The 16,709-nt window shown below is 34.5% G+C and overlaps 1 protein-coding gene across 2 annotated transcripts; it reads left to right on the top strand.

Annotated features, from left to right (window-relative positions):
* The first annotated feature begins 3,231 nt into the window (after positions 1–3,231).
* On the top strand, positions 3,232–16,588 carry LOC132557245 (putative per-hexamer repeat protein 5). 2 transcript variants are annotated; one of them, XM_060221734.1, is made up of 6 exons: positions 3,232–3,598; positions 4,414–4,494; positions 5,597–7,108; positions 7,635–7,688; positions 9,451–9,557; positions 11,284–16,588. In XM_060221734.1, exons 1-6 carry the CDS (start codon positions 3,250–3,252, stop codon positions 11,425–11,427), a joined length of 2,247 nt encoding a protein of 748 aa, XP_060077717.1. In that variant the 5' UTR covers positions 3,232–3,249; the 3' UTR covers positions 11,428–16,588. The 2 variants fall into 2 exon arrangements, with proteins under 2 accessions (XP_060077717.1, XP_060077718.1); XM_060221735.1 differs by lacking the exon at positions 7,635–7,688.
* The last annotated feature ends 121 nt before the right edge of the window (positions 16,589–16,709 follow it).

Below are 16,709 nucleotides of genomic sequence, written 5' to 3'. Positions count from 1 at the left end.
TGTTTGTCTCTGGTATGTCTGTTGTGCGCCGATGTATCCGGAAGTTGAAAATCGAAAGTGAAAGCTAACGAGACTTACGCGCCCTATTAGGACAAAAGAAACGGCCATTTTGACGTCAAACAGTCGGCGTTTCCTAAATGATGCTGACGTCATAATAACTAAGTGCCGGATGCAATCTAAATTTGTTACTTTGTTTGAGTTCTCTATATTACAGACTGACAATTTTGTGATAACAATACCGCGCCAACTAACAGAACACGTGGACACTGCGTTGGGAGCTATATATGACCATACACTCATACAACTTTTCCCTGTGTGAACAACAAGAAGAGAAGACATAGTCACAGTATTAATAAATACAAATTACGCCCTGCTTGACGCAACTCTTAATGTAATAACGGCGCTAATGTAATAATTGTTATATTAAGCGTTACGACCGTTACGCTTAATGTGTAATAAACTTATCTATATTACAGTAAGAGTTGCAATTGTTACGCTTAGAGTAATACAAAATAAATTATTACACTAAGCGTTGTGGTCGTATTTAAATTACCGCTAATGTAACAATTTTTATACTGTTACGGAAGTACACTGCGTGTCGATTACAAGACAATATAGCAATAATATACTATAATGGTGTATGTTCCCGTCAAGGTTTGGAGGGGCCGGGGTGTCGATGGCCGAACGGTCTAGGTTGTTGCGCCCCGTGATCGTTGTAGCCTATCATCTCCTTGGTTTTGAGTTCGAAACCCGTTGAAGTTCTTGTTGCCTTAAAAACATATGGATGTTGTGCTGGCACATGACTCTAAGTTTAAAATCACATCTATCTTGTTGATCATGAATGGTTTGTGTAAAATTTGTTTTATTATTTAGCCAGATTACATCGTATCTTCAACTGTGATCTGTGAGGAGACTTGGTTTCCATGAATACAATATTGCGATGTGATGTTATACAGTGTTGATCATTAAAAAGACGATAAGAAAAACCTGTGACCTTCCAAAAAAGCGAATATTTTTTCAAACACAATATGTTGATGTTAAGAAATATTGTGATGCATTTTGACTACAAAAGAAGCTATTTTTTTTTTAATCAATGCAACTATATCTTAGCGACAACATAACAAAGGAGCAACACAAAGCAATAACCCTTTGATTCCGTGACCTTGAAAGTTGGACCAAAAAAGGGTGGTGTTGTATTGTCGATTAACGTCCGCGCAACAGCTTAAGTCATTTGCAGATAATATCATAGGTACATGGCATGCATGGCAGACTCAATACATGTACCCAACCCACTAACCACACCGTTATACGAACTCCAGGCCGTTCAGTTCCTTGCTCCTTGCAGTATTAATGTTTTAAGGGGGGACGCTTCAAGTGCCATTTTAAACGTCTTTGATATGGCACGGTTGACGGGGATCATGATAATGAGAGGTAACTGGCATTTGAGCCACATGCAAGATTTGATGGCATTCTGATAATTAATCTAATCATAACTGAAGGTATCATTGGAAAACAAAAGTGTTGACGTCCATACATCCGGCCGTCCGGATGAATAGACGGACGGACGAACAGACGGAGAGGGTGATTCCTATAGGGCTTCCGCATCTCGATGCGGGGCCCTAATAATACCCAAAATGACATAACAATACAAAACAGAAGACTAAATATGTCCCCCTTCATTTCGGACTTTATTACACTTAGAACCTTCTTAAATTTTTCAATAGTACAGTTTCGGCCCTTAATGTAATAAAAAAAATATTATTACATTAAACGTAACAGTTGGCCCACTTGATGTAATAAAAATAACTTTATTACATTAAGCGTAGCCGTTGCAACGCTTATTGTAATAATTATTATATTAAGCGCCGTTATTACATTAAGAGTTGCATCACTGCTACTGCTCTGGTCACCAGTTATACAATGTATACATGTATATTCAATTAAAGAAAAACAAAGCAAATATACATTTATTGTACGAAGTATGCACAGAAATTAAAAATCTTAGATGATTGATGTCATAAAATAATCCTTATAACGGTACAAAATTTTGAAATTATTCAAACATTTATGTATATTAATGTATGTTAGAAGATCACTGTATTGGGTGTTTCATTTATATAACAAATATTGCGCTTCTTCGGTGAAAAGACATTTGTTAATTAAACTTCCTTGTTCAGTGTCGATAATGAAATGCACTGATACGATTTATTTCTGAATGTGTTAATAGAATCCGCCCTAGTACTCATGTTACACACAAGGTACATATTATGTTTAAAGATATGTGGATAGTAACCAGATGCTTTCCGCAACAAAAAGACAATTTAGGTTCAACGTTGAATAAACACTACATTAAATAATTATGATAATCTTGGCGCATTATATAAACATTAAAATGTGATATTTACACCAAACGAGTAATATTTCTGTCTAGATAGATATATAACCCATAAAACAGATTTTTATATCAGAAACTCAGCCTAGAGCACAAAACTTCTCTTGTGCTCTAAGCGGACGGTACGCGATCGTTTGTGGCCTGTCGCTTAGGGGCAAGTCGTGCCGGAAAAACACCATGCTCAAGCCGGGGTTTCAACTAACGACCAGTCAATTTTTAGCTGGACATCATACCGATATGCCCTCTAACCGAGGTAAGGAAGGCACCGGTTCCTCAAGATGACATTACACTTAACCAGTGGCTATCGAAAAATAGTTGCTACCTTATCTTGTTTTATTAGTATTTGGGAAAAAAAATGTTATCTCTAAGCAGCCTTTGAACAACGCGGGCCAAAATTTCAACTTCATTGGACACGTTTTGGTACCGAGACTATGTCCCGAAAAGTCCCCAGTTCACATATCAAGTTGCATATCTTATAAATATCACTAATCCCATGTATCAAAAGTTAGATACGAAGTTAAACTGTATCCCTCGTCATATTCGGTAATAGTGGTGCATATCGTGAAGACATATTTTTTTTCTTTGTCATTGTTTTTATTTTTATGCCTGGGATAAAATGTTCTTAAATCAACACATTAAATTATGATATTCCTCATTTCATAAAACAGGAATGTTCATAATCTTCAGTAAATAAATAGAAATAAATAGGTTCGCAAAAGAAATCCGGATTCATAGCTTACATTTGGTTCTGTTCTTACAAACGTTTCAAGCGTCTTGCTGACAGCAGATCTAGATTGCATTCTGACACGATGGCGGAGATGATTCACTTAGTGTCGTTCGTTATTTTTGTTATTCTGATGGAGTTTTCAGTGTCAGCCCCAAATCCTAGAGAATTTATGATTAATTATTTGGCTAAAAATTGTTCTTTTCCACCTTTGAAATATGTTTTGAAGATGGAATCAACTATGGCAGATTTTCAATGTTCTGAAGACGATCCTGGTTCCTTGTGTAATTTGATGAAATCGGCACAGGACAGGGCATGTCACATTCAGATGGAACAAAGCAAATACGAAGAGATAAAGAAGTCGTTTTCAGCCGATGATCTTTGCCGATTGTTGAAGCCTGAGGGAAATTTGTCTTGTAGCACATGGTGTGAAGGGAAGGAGGATATGTGCAAATACCTTTATATGTATTATTATGCCATCGGTAAGTCTAATTCTTTTTGTACACCATGATCATATTAAATCACAAGGGTAATATATGGTAAAAGGACTCCACTTTTAGCAGAAAGTGATTGTGTTGATATGATGGTCAGAGTGCCTGTGTTTTTAAACATGCAGCGGTACTCCAACGAAACATCAGTGGATAGTTTGGTATTCAGTCAATACTAGGTTTGTATAAAACACAAAACATATCTTCATTCCTGTCATTCATCTCAATTTTTGGTCTGGATTTTGATTATTTTCATGATTTTGGAAGTTTTTGTTGCTTAAACACAGCTTTTAAAAGCTTACATGTACAAAAGTTTGCCCGCAGATATCCCAAATTTGAAACCGAACATTTTTTACAAAAACACATTTTTGCTGAGAAAGTTTACGAATTTATATGGCTATATAGTGTATATTTTTGTTCCATATCACATTCTTTTATAATTCAAAACATAATGAAATGGAATGTTTTCTTTTAGAAGACATTTGAATTAAAAATATTCTTTCAATATATATATCAATGTTCCCATTACCCTGGAATGAGGGTACAAAATCCTTTAAATTTGTGAAATTTAAGATTTGTACCCTCAGTTTTCAAGCACTTTCTTTGATATACATGTAGTTACGTTGATACAGGCATGTACTGTAACCCTTAGTCAAAAAGGCAAGGGCGAACAATGTTACATCAATATTCATTGATGAATTTTAAGTTATTATTATGGCCTTTCAGATAATTACCAAGTTATCGCTTCTCTGTAAAAGTCTTGTATATGGATTGACCATATATTTCATTCATCTGAAAAATATTTTTAGCAAATGGAAAAGAATCTAAAACAGAAGTACCAGCAGTTGACAGCAGTAACCAACCAGCTGGGGAGGAAAACAAAACAACAGGTAAGTAGCTCATGCTGATATTTCTAATGTTCAGATGTTGGTCCTGGTTGACTCCTAAGATATAGATATGGTAGAATCCCATGTATACTTTAATCCAAAGTGTCACCATCTGCCATTTTGTTTTTCTGTTCAGTCCAAAAATCAAAAGTGAACAACTAGGCACCGAGAGGAACTTGCATATGAAATTTGAGAAAAATCTTTCTGCTACTATCCCTTAATAATCTTTTCCTAGTCAAAGTCTAAGATTGTTACCTGCCAATCATTTTATTTTTCTGATCAGTCCTAAAATCAAACAGGCACAACTAATTATATGTCCAAGGAGAACCTACATGTAAAATTAGAGAACAACCCAACCAGTACAGAAATAATGATAACAATTTTTCATTGTCAAAATACAAATGGCTGTCTGTCAACCATTTCGAAGGGATTTCTATCTGTGATATTTGAGGAAAAATCATCCCCTACTTCTGAAGAAATAATGGTAACAAACTTTCCTTATGAAAATCCAAGATGGCTTGTCAGCTGTTTTGTTTTGCTTTTTGTTCTGATCAGTCCTAAGATCAAACAGCACAACAAAGGACCAAAGGTAACCTATATATAAAATTTGAGAAACATCCAATCAGTTCTTTCTCAAGAAATAGCAGTAACAAGAATTGTTTACAGACCGACTGACGATGGACCAAAGTCATAGGGTGATTTGGATTGCCAACCATCTGATGATTTGTGACAGTTCTAGGACAAAACAATGATGTAAAAGTTTTTTTATGATTCAGTGTTAATGTACCCCCTTTTCATTCAGACCATTACATTGGGATAATGTGAGTCATATGCCATTGAGGCCAAAGAGAGTGATTTATATATTAAGTTGATATAACTTGTTTCCCCAAACTGTAAAACAAATGAAGTCTGACATTATGTATGTATACATATAAAGTGAATATTATTGATTATCAACTGCTCCCACCTCTCGTTTGATTGATTTGGTCCAAATCATACGCTGAATAAACGTGCAGATGCGGTGATTAGTGTGTAGATTCAGTAATAAGCTGAACATCAATAGTTTGCAAGTTTGTTGAAGTCAAGAATTATCATTCATTTTTAGCAGTTGATCCGAAAGCTACAATGAACATGGAGAACGATGGAAATCGGGTTTCTGTATCTGCTAAAAACAAAACTGAAACTGATGGAGCAAATGTTACTGCTACAAACGCAAGTCCTGGTGGAAACACAAAAGTTACTAGTACCACTGGAAATGTCAATAGTATGAAAGCTGAAGCAAATACTGATGAGAACACTGGAACTGGTAAAATCACAGAAGCAAAGACAGAGATGGATAGTGGAGTAGCTAATACAAACATGAACACCACAGCAGATACTAGTGGGGACACAGGAACAAGTACTGCTGTAAAAACTGAAACAAATAGCAGAGAGATCACAGGAACAATTTTTAGCGGAAGCACACGAGCAGTTCAAAATACTGATGCAAAACCTGTTGGGAACACAGGGACAAATACTGGTGGAAACACTGACACAAACACAGGTACAAATACTGGTGGAAACACTGACACAAACACAGGGACAAATACTGGCACTAACACTGGTACAAATACTGGTGAAAACACTGGTACAAACACAGGTACAAATGCTGGTGGAAACACTGTTACAAACACAAGTACAAATGCTGGTGGAGCCACTGTTACAAACACAAGTACAAATACTGGTGGAAACACTGTTACAACCACAAGCACAAATACTGGTGGAAACACTGTTGCAAACACAAGTACAAATACTGGTGGAAACACTGACACAAACACAGGTACAAATGCTGGTGGAAACACTGTTACAAACACAAGTACAAATGCTGGTGGAACCACTGTTACAAACACAAGTACAAATACTGGTGGAAACACTGTTACAACCACAAGCACAAATACTGGTGGAAACACTGTTGCAAACACAAGTACAAATACTGGTGGAAACACTGACACAAACACAGGTACAAATACTGGCACTAACACAGGTACAAATACTGGTGAAAACACTGACACAAACACAGGTACAAATACTGGTGGAAACACTGACACAAACACAGGTACAAATGCTGGTGGAAACACTGACACAAACACAGGTACAAATACTGGCACTAACACTGGTACAAATACTGGTGGAAACACTGATACAAACACAGGTACAAATACTGGTGAAAACACTGGTACAAACACAGGTACAAATACTGGTACAAACACAGGTACAAATACTGGTGAAAACACTGGTACAAACACAGGTACAAATGCTGGTGGAAACACTGACACAAACACAGGTACAAATACTGGTGAAAACACTGGTACAAACACAGGTACAAATACTGGTACAAACACAGGTACAAATACTGGTGGAAACACTGATACAAACACAGGTACAAATACTGGTGAAAACACTGGTACAAACACAGGTACAAATACTGGTGAAAACACTGGTACAAACACAGGTACAAATACTGGTACAAATATCGATTGGAATGCCGGCAGGAAATCAGAGAACTTGGAAACAACCAATGAGGAAAACAGGGGAACAAACACTAACTGGAATACTGCCGGAAAAAAATTAAATACTGGTGAGAAAGCAGTTACTGTACAATTAATGTGTAGGGAACTTATTGGAACAAAACTTACTTTTAAAGGATTTGAAATTCTCATTCAAAATTTATCAAGGACATTCAGAAAAGAATGATGATATGTTAATGTATTAATATGACTATGCTGATAATTGTAAGACCATCATATCTTTGCTTTTGTAAAATATTGTATTATTTAGAGAGGGGGTCACATTAGCTCAGTCAGTAGAGTTGACATGCACAACCTTGGGTAAAGGTCTGGTGTGTGTTCCAATGCTCTCTACCTATGCATGTATATGTTTCTCAGGAAGGAGATCAGAAACTGACCAGTACGTGCTGTCATGTTTGTTTTCTTGGGGACTAGCTTTACCTCAATTGCTCATGATGGAATGTGTCAATACATACAAGACTCTGCATCACTTAAAAATAAAATCTATAACACAGAACCTTATGTTATTATTAATTTGATGTCTGAAACATTATCATGGATGACGTTACTGTAGTGTTGTCATATTTTATTTTACAGATAACAAGGCTTCCAATAATCAGATCTCTGTACAGAAAGTAACAAACACAGAAGGTAAGTTACATGCCTCCATACCCTTGGTATAAGGAGATGTCACATGTCTCAATAAACTGTGTATGAGGAGATAAGTCACTTGTCTCAATAAACTGTGTATAAGGAGATAAGTCACATGTCTCAATAAACGTGTATAAGGAGATAAGTCACATGTCTCAATAAACTGTGTATAAGGAGATAAGTCACATGTCTCAATAAACTGTGTATAAGGAGATAAGTCACATGTCTCAATAAACGTGTATAAGGAGATAAGTCACATGTCTCAATAAACTGTGTATAAGGAGATAAGTCACATGTCTCAATAAACTGTGTATAAGGAGATAAGTCACATGTCTCAATAAACTGTGTATAAGGAGATAAGTCACATGTCTCAATAAACTGTGTATAAGGAGATAAGTCACATGTCTCAATAAACGTGTATAAGGAGATAAGTCACATGTCTCAATAAACGTGTATAAGGAGATAAGTCACATGTCTCAATAAACGTGTATAAGGAGATAAGTCACATGTCTCAATTAACGTGTATAAGGAGATAAGTCACATGTCTCAATAAACTGTGTATGAGGAGATAAGTCACATGTCTCAATAAACATGTATAAGGAGATAAATCACATGTCTCAATAAACGTGTATAAGGAGATAAGTCACATGTCTCAATAAACATGTATAAGGAGATAAGTCACATGTCTCAATAAACATGTATAAGGAGATAAGTCACATGTCTCAATAAACATGTATAAGGAGATAAGTCACATGTCTCAATAAACATGTATAAGGAGATAAGTCACATGTCTCAATAAACATGTATAAGGAGATAAGTCACATGTCTCAATTAACGTGTATAAGGAGATAAGTCACATGTCTCAATCAGTGATACAGCTCTAGAAATCAGACAGGAAAATAAGTGATACAGCTCTAGCAATAAGACAGGAAAATAAGTGGTACAACTTTAGAAATCAGACAGGAAAATAAGTGATACAGCTCTATCAATCAGACAGGAAAATAAGTGATACAACTTTAGAAATCAGACAGGAAAATAAGTGATACAGCTCTAGCAATCAGACAGGAAAATAAGTGATACAGCTCTAGAAATCAGACAAGAAATAAGTGATACAGCTCTAGCAGTCAGACAGGAAAATAAGTGATACAACTTTAGAAATCAGACAGGAAAATAAGTGATACAGCTCTAGCAATCAGACAGGAAAATAAGTGATACAACTTTAGAAATCAGACAGGAAAATAAGTGATACAGCTCTAGCAATCAGACAGGAAAATAAGTGATACAGCTCTAGCAATCAGACAGGAAAATAAGTGATACAAGTTTAGAAATCAGACAGGAAAATAAGTGATACAGCTCTAGCAATCAGACAGGAAAATAAGTGATACAGCTGTAGCAATCAGACAGGAAAATAAGTGATACAACTTTAGAAATCAGACAGGAAAATAAGTGATACAGCTCTAGCAATCAGACAGGAAAATAAGTGATACAGCTCTAGAAATCAGACAAGAAATAAGTGATACAGCTTTAGAAATCAGACAGGAAAATAAGTGATACAGCTCTAGCAATCAGACAGGAAAATAAGTGATACAGCTCTAGAAATCAGACAAGAAATAAGTGATACAGCTGTAGCAATCAGACAGGAAAATAAGCCAAGAAACCAAGTATTTTAAGAATATATAAATTTTGTAACCTTATTGTTGACACATAGGTTCATGTACATTTATTTGAAAGATGACAAATTGTATCTTTTTGAAAACTTCAGAAGTGGATGACGAAGATGAACCTTCCTCTGGACATTTTGTAGCATACTTTTTGACTGCTGTTGTCCTGTACGTGGCAGGATACGTGATATTCCACAACAAACAGAAGGTAAATTTAAGTATTTTTTTTATCATAATCAAATGTACACCAACACTTTTAATAGGGTCTCCTCATATTAATGTGATGGGGATGGACATTATGTAGGATTTATCTTCACTTTCCATTTTTCATAGGAGAAAAATGAATAAAGCCTCAGAGGTCTAAGTGATCTTCATGTCATATTGTAATCTCTGTTTTATTGGTACTAATTCTGTATGTAGACACAGTATAAATTGGTACTAATTCTGTATGTAGACACAGTATAAATTGGCACTAATTCTGTATGTAGACACAGTATAAATTGGCACTAATTCTGTATGTAGACACAGTATAAATTGGTACTAATTCTATAAATTGGTACTAATTCTGTATGTAGACACAGTATAAATTGGTACTAATTCTGTATGTAACCACAGTATAAATTGGTACTAATTCTGTATGTAGACACAGTATAAATTGGCACTAATTCTGTATGTAGACACAGTATAAATTGGTACTAATTCTGTATGTAGACACAGTATAAATTGGTACTAATTCTGTATGTAGACACAGTATAAATTGGCACTAATTCTGTATGTAGACACAGTATAAATTGGTACTAATTCTGTATGTAGACACAGTGTAAATTGGTACAACTCACCAGGCTGATGTTGAGTTTAGTAACCATTGCTTCATCAATTCTCACACTGATCAAAACAAAGGGCCATAACTATTTTTTTTCACATTTTGGTATTAAATCCAGAGCACAGAACGATAATCTGACATAATCCCATGCCATTTAAATAGGATATTTTTACATAATGTTCACAAGAGCATCGATAATACCTTATCATGGAAAAACCATTGTACTTTACTCTTGCAAAAACTTGCTGAATGTGTCAGAGAAATCAGATCAGCTGAAATGACGTGAAGTCATGGAACACGTGCAGTATTATGTTTTATCACTGTCACAGAATGCATTTGGATGTTAAACAGTATAACATGTTTTCCCATGTAGACAAACCAGCATCAGATACAGAACTGAAAATGTGATATATTATGTATATGCATGTATGCATTGACTTGTGTTATTGACAAAAGAATAACCACATATATACTTTATAATGATAATTATGTATACAAACTCATGTACTTATTAAGCAGTAGGTACATATTTGGTAATAACTCCATTGTATTAAGATTTCAGTAGATAATTCAAAAGATGAAATATCATCATCCTGTAATCAGCATTTTTCACTCCTTAGAAAATTAGCCCCAGTAGCAAATTGGAATATATCCATTTGATGTCAAAATATGGATTAAAAACCAAATCAATAAGCACATGAAATTTGCTGGTAAATCAGCATTAATTGTGTTTAAATATAAACTTGATTTACATTATCTATTTTTCAACAATTGCAAAACAAGTTATTTCAGCTTATACTAATCACTCTTGTTGGCCTGGATGTAAGCGCATTATAGGTCTTATTGTGGGAGGAAACCAGAGTACTTGGAGGTTGGGGGGGAAACCCATGTGGTTGTGCAGGTGACACCTTACCTTTTCATGTCTGTTCTGGGAATCAAACCCCAGACGTCGAGTTGAATTGTGAGTGCTTTACCACTGCTACCTTTTCATGTCTGTTCTGGGAATCAAACCCCAGATGACGAGTTGAAATGTGATTGCTTTACCACTGCTCCACCTGACCAACACATTGATTATGTTTACTTAACAGCAACTGTTTGGTTACACTTTCAGATTGTGGCATTCATCGTTGAAGGCAGAAGTGGAAGACGACAAAGACGACCAAAGACAAGTGACTACAAGAGGCTTCAGCCAAGCGTTGAGGAGGTGATGCCATCATTGGAGAAGTCAACCACAGGAAGCAAATACATCTACTGAACACGCTTTATACATTTAGGTCTGTGATGTGTGTAGGTGTAGAGGGCAGTCAGCTTACGTGTCAAAGCATTCCTATAGGAGGTTTGTAGGAAGGGGCTAGGGGAGGAGGATGGAAATAGGAATAGAGATATCTTGATGTTTGACAAATTCAGATATATTTTAGACTTGTTTGATAGAATAGTTGTTTAATCTCTACTAAAATGGGAAGGGAATAAAATCTGCCACAGCGACTTTGTCAACAGATATTATGGATGGGGTTTGGAAGTTCACTGGAGATATTATAAAAATGTTATCAGCATGATAGTTTCAGCGTTGGTATCTGCTAAACAATCAAGATCTTGGTTGTGCGAGGGAGAAAGAAAAATGAACCAGATATATAACTGATGGAGATCACTGATGATTTTCAGCGGGCGTTTTTTGGAGGAATGATAGTGAATCAAGACATCAAGTGAAAAAGTCTTGTGAATCAATCAGAAGGTGTTGAGGATTATTTATATTGTGTTCCGTGTGTGTGTTTATGCTCCTCAAAGGACTGTATAGTTTTCAGTGTTGACCAATAGTTCCTCAATAAGTCCTGTATGTGATATACTCTGAGGGATTGGATCTCATTTTTGTTGATGAAATATGGCTTCACTCTCAAAGTTTTTGTTGAGTAAGGACAAATTTCATTGTATATGTAACCAAAGTGTTTGTTTACAGCAATTTAGATATGTTTACATTCCATGTGCAGTGTTTCGGCAACACAAACAAATTATTCCGTTTGATGTTTTCATTACTGGAAATAAATTTTTCATTGCACATTATGATAGTGTTGTGGAGGAGTGAGAGCATATTTGCTAATTAAATTGTTGCTAATTCTTTCTATATATACATATTATAAATTTGAAAATTTAGTGTAACATTTGAAAGACATGTCACAATTACAAAGATATTGTAGTGATTTGTAGGGATATGATTGGCATGGAGGAGCTGGAAGAGTGGACTTTTGTGCAGATACTTTGCTTAGATCTTACCCAATATATCTACACCTTCCTTGGTTTGTAAGGCTGAGAACTGACATATATTTTCATTGTCAAACACTTGATACTCTATTTCAATGAACTATCTGTGATAAATCATTGTATGTACCCATAGTCATTCTTTCTGGTATTTGTCAAACGAATTCCATTATAACTACCTGTCTCCTTTATAACAATTTCATTTGGTTCAACCTTGATGGCGTAATTCCTTTTTTTAGATCTTTTTCTTAGTATTTCAGGATCAAAACTTAACCGTAAAGTCATGTACATGTAAATAAGTTACCATGTATGCAAGAAATTATATTACTATCTTTAGCCATGTATTGGCTTGCTCTGCAGTTCTTCTTGACAAGGGATAAGGATGCAGACAGAAAGTTGAAATTGTAGACTGGAAAGAGTGATGTTAGAAATGAAAGTTTTTGTCTTTCATGTGTCCAAGGTTGTGCATCTTGGGGTTGGTGAATATCTACTTTGTACTATGTGCTACATAATTTTTCAGCGTGAAGGGTCGCCAGAATGCGAAGATCTGATTACATCTCACTTTATTGACGGAAAATTTGTAGCCATTTTGACCACATTACATGAAAGTATCCCTGGTCAGATGACCATGTGAGAGTGACTGGGTTCAGATGTGGTGGGTACTGGTGTAGATGAATATAATGAAAGAGGTACTTAAATATTCCATTACTACATATCAGTACTACTATGTACTAATCTTTTTACATTATGAAATTGCAAGTTGTGTATTTGCTCATTTCATATATATGTATCATCATTGCTTTGATTGTGAAACTCATTATTTGAAAAAAAATACCATTCAGATAAATAAATTGTCAATTCATGCTGTAAAACATCTGCAGTACCTATGTATAAATAGTGTTGCATTGACAAATTCAAATAGTGGTATACAAGCACAGTTGCTCAAAGGGTACTGGATCAAAGGTAAATTGCTTTTACGAAAAATTCAATTTTCTGAAGGAAACACTATGATATACTGCACAAAAATTTGGGAATTCACAAATCATGAAACTAGAACATACACAGTATACATTTATGTAATGTTAAAACTAGTATATCATGGTGAACAGGAAACATATTAAGACTTGGATAAGGTTACGGAAATTTTAGAAGATTGAAAGACTAAAACTGATCAAATAGAGAAAAAATATTAACAGTTCAAGTATAAAAAAAAATAGTAAATCTGAATTATTTTGAAAATTTTTTTTCACCCATCAGCTTTCCAAAATAGAATTTACAGACAACACACACTTAACACAAGTTAAACTACTCAGTTCTCATTTGAAGCATCTCAGAATAGGATAACTGTTTTTGTGCCTTATAAGTAACATACCTGCAAGCTCCACTTAACAAATTTTCAGAATTTGCTGAAAAATCAATTCTTTTTATTGGGAAAATAAAGAGACTTCTTTCAGTTAATGAATGTTTATAAAGGTGAGACTCGAAGATTTTGAGATTTTCACACCGACATTCTCGCTGTTTATCTGTCTTGTCAAAGAATTGTCAAATGATTATGAAATTACACATTATAACTGATGCTTTTGGATATTATTTGTTCTTTTTTGATAGCATATTTTATATTTCACATTATTTTTGAAATTCCTGATTTATCTTAAAAAGCTTTTGAAATATTTAATATTGCTTTTTTTAAAAGAAAAACATCCTTCAAAATTATGGGTAGTCAGAAGTTTTCATAAATTGAGGAAGGCAATATTAATTATACAATACATGTATGTATTCCTTCCAATCCCTACATGTGCAAGAGATTTAAATTAGACATCATCTGCAAAACTTAAAATAAAGAAAATTAGAAGTGACACAAACTACAACCAGTTCTATTGTTTACATTTTCCATTTAGCATTAACAAAAACAAAATGATGTCATTTTCCCAGTCTTTCTGATAAAAAAATCAACACTGAAGTTTGTTCTCAGATTGCAGAAATAAGAATGACTATTTTGAATATTTGAATAGACGGGGTTTGATTTTTTAAAATACATAATGTACAAGGAGTTGCATTTAAATAAGCAGTTATCATTTACAACGTTGATAAATATATAGTACACAAACTGCACTGACATTTTAAACCATCATTGTTGTTAACCATTATCTTTTTCAATATTGAGTGTAAGTAATACTGAGGATGTAGAAAAACTTGGTTCAACTGCAGGTCATAATTATCCGTGTTATATGTTTGTATTTAGAATACTGTCTATGCATTAACAGTGGCACTTACTACATGTACTATTACTGGTTTCTGTACTGCCAGAAACTAGTACCCCATTCTTTACTGTCATTATCTAACAATTAATTTCTCATTATTACCCACATCTCATTCACCGAGTGCTAACAAAAGTCTTCAGTGGTACAACCATCTTACAGAGTATTTATCTAGTACCACAACAAAACCCTTACATACATTACCACGAAAACATACCACAGATTTACTAGAAACGTCTGTTACCATCACTACATGTAAATACCAAGAAAAGTTTTACATATGTACAGGTACCATCTATATAACATTAATATTACAAACGGCTTTTAAGTCCATATTATAGTACGGCCTGTGTGTAGTGTACCAGAACACATGTCACATCACCATACCATTATATACTGTATGCATCATTAAAACATGAATTATAAGTACCACTGCTAGATAAAAATGTGTGTATTTATGTATTGCATAATTAATGTGAGGGAATTAAGTCAGGAATATTCACATTTTATTTAGTATTATATATTATTGTTCAATTTGGTATTAGGTGTTTACCGTCTTGTATAGTTACATTTACTAGATAAACATGGCAGTTTTAGGAGTGTGCTTCCAAAGGGAAGGTTTTGCTAGAAATCTGTAAATTTATATGTAATGCAAATTAGGCCATATGCAGAGGCGCTATAAAACTTGAAACAAACAAGCAGTTAAATGTAGTTTTGAGAAAACTTTAAATGTATGTTAGACTATTCTGATATAAACTTCCATAACAAACCAAGGATCAGTTTTTAGATTTTTTTGTTTTGTTTTGGGTTTTTTTTTTTATTTTATTATATAATTGATTAAATTTCGATACACCATTACACCTGATTGGCAAGGCTATACTATAATTGATAAAGTCTTAATGTGTCATTCACATTTTCATAAAACCAGTTTCAGTCGTGAATAACACACCATCACATTGTATGTTGCTAAAAGAAAAAACTTAAGAGGGAAGTCCCTGACCTTGACCTTTAGATAACTACAAGAGTGCCATGTCTAATGATTTGTTGTAAATTGGACTATCATTCCGTTACACGTGTGTTTTGTTTGTTGTTAATTTTATTACTAGTTCACTGTTTTATTCATCAACCAATAAGACTTGTATATTAGAAGTGACATACACATGATATCTGCTTTGTATATATCTGAATTTTTGTGTTATTTATTTGGTGAATTTGTATTGCAGGGCTTTTGAATTAAACTTAATATATGATCAATTTGTGAATCCTCTCATGAACTGGGGTGCTGTATAATGAATATATGCTAGTTTTTTTTATCTTGCTCCTCATAATCCAATCCTTGCAATTCACTGTCGGCGTATAAGAATACTCCATTAAGTTTGGTGACAAGAAGCAGATTTCATTGCATTAATATTACATTGTATTTACTTAAAGGTGGGTTCAATGGTGTTAGAAATCTTTCCTCACTTAGAAGATATTTTTCTCAAGTGAGAGGGCATGCTGGAAGGCAAATGGAACAACTCATTTACTGTTGCGTTTAAAAATATTATCGCAATAGAATTAAGCTGTATTGAAATTTACTATATTTTTGATGTCCACTCAAAGAGTATACAAGGAGAGTTTTCCCCGAAAACCGTTGCGTTTTGATTGATGACAAGAAAATATGACAATTACATTTTAAATAAGGACATACCCAAAATATTTGAAACCCATCTTTCATCCTTTTTGTGACGTAAGCGGTATTTGATCGTCACCTTTTGGTTGTGTTTATACGTTGTTAATTTGATATGTCAGTTGGACCCACACACGTCAGAAGAGCTGATGACGATAAGGAGTCTATTTTGTGTGTAATCTCGATATGTGAACTAGCTTATTGTATCATTAATGACAATAAAGGTTTAAATACTGCTTTGATTTGCTTCTCATTGTATGCAAGTGGCCTGCGGCGATCATAATGCCAACAGTATGTAGGAACGATGCATATCAGTCGGGGAGAAAGCAAGCACACGTGATCTACATTTTATGTCCC

This window comes from Ylistrum balloti, unplaced genomic scaffold, assembly GCF_031769215.1.
Source record: "Ylistrum balloti isolate Yb309-2 unplaced genomic scaffold, AGI_CSIRO_Ybal_v1 Utg370650, whole genome shotgun sequence".
Lineage (NCBI taxonomy): Eukaryota > Metazoa > Mollusca > Bivalvia > Pectinida > Pectinidae > Ylistrum > Ylistrum balloti.
The sequence above is the reverse complement of the archived record's forward strand: the minus strand, read 5'-3'. Positions and strand labels throughout refer to the sequence as shown.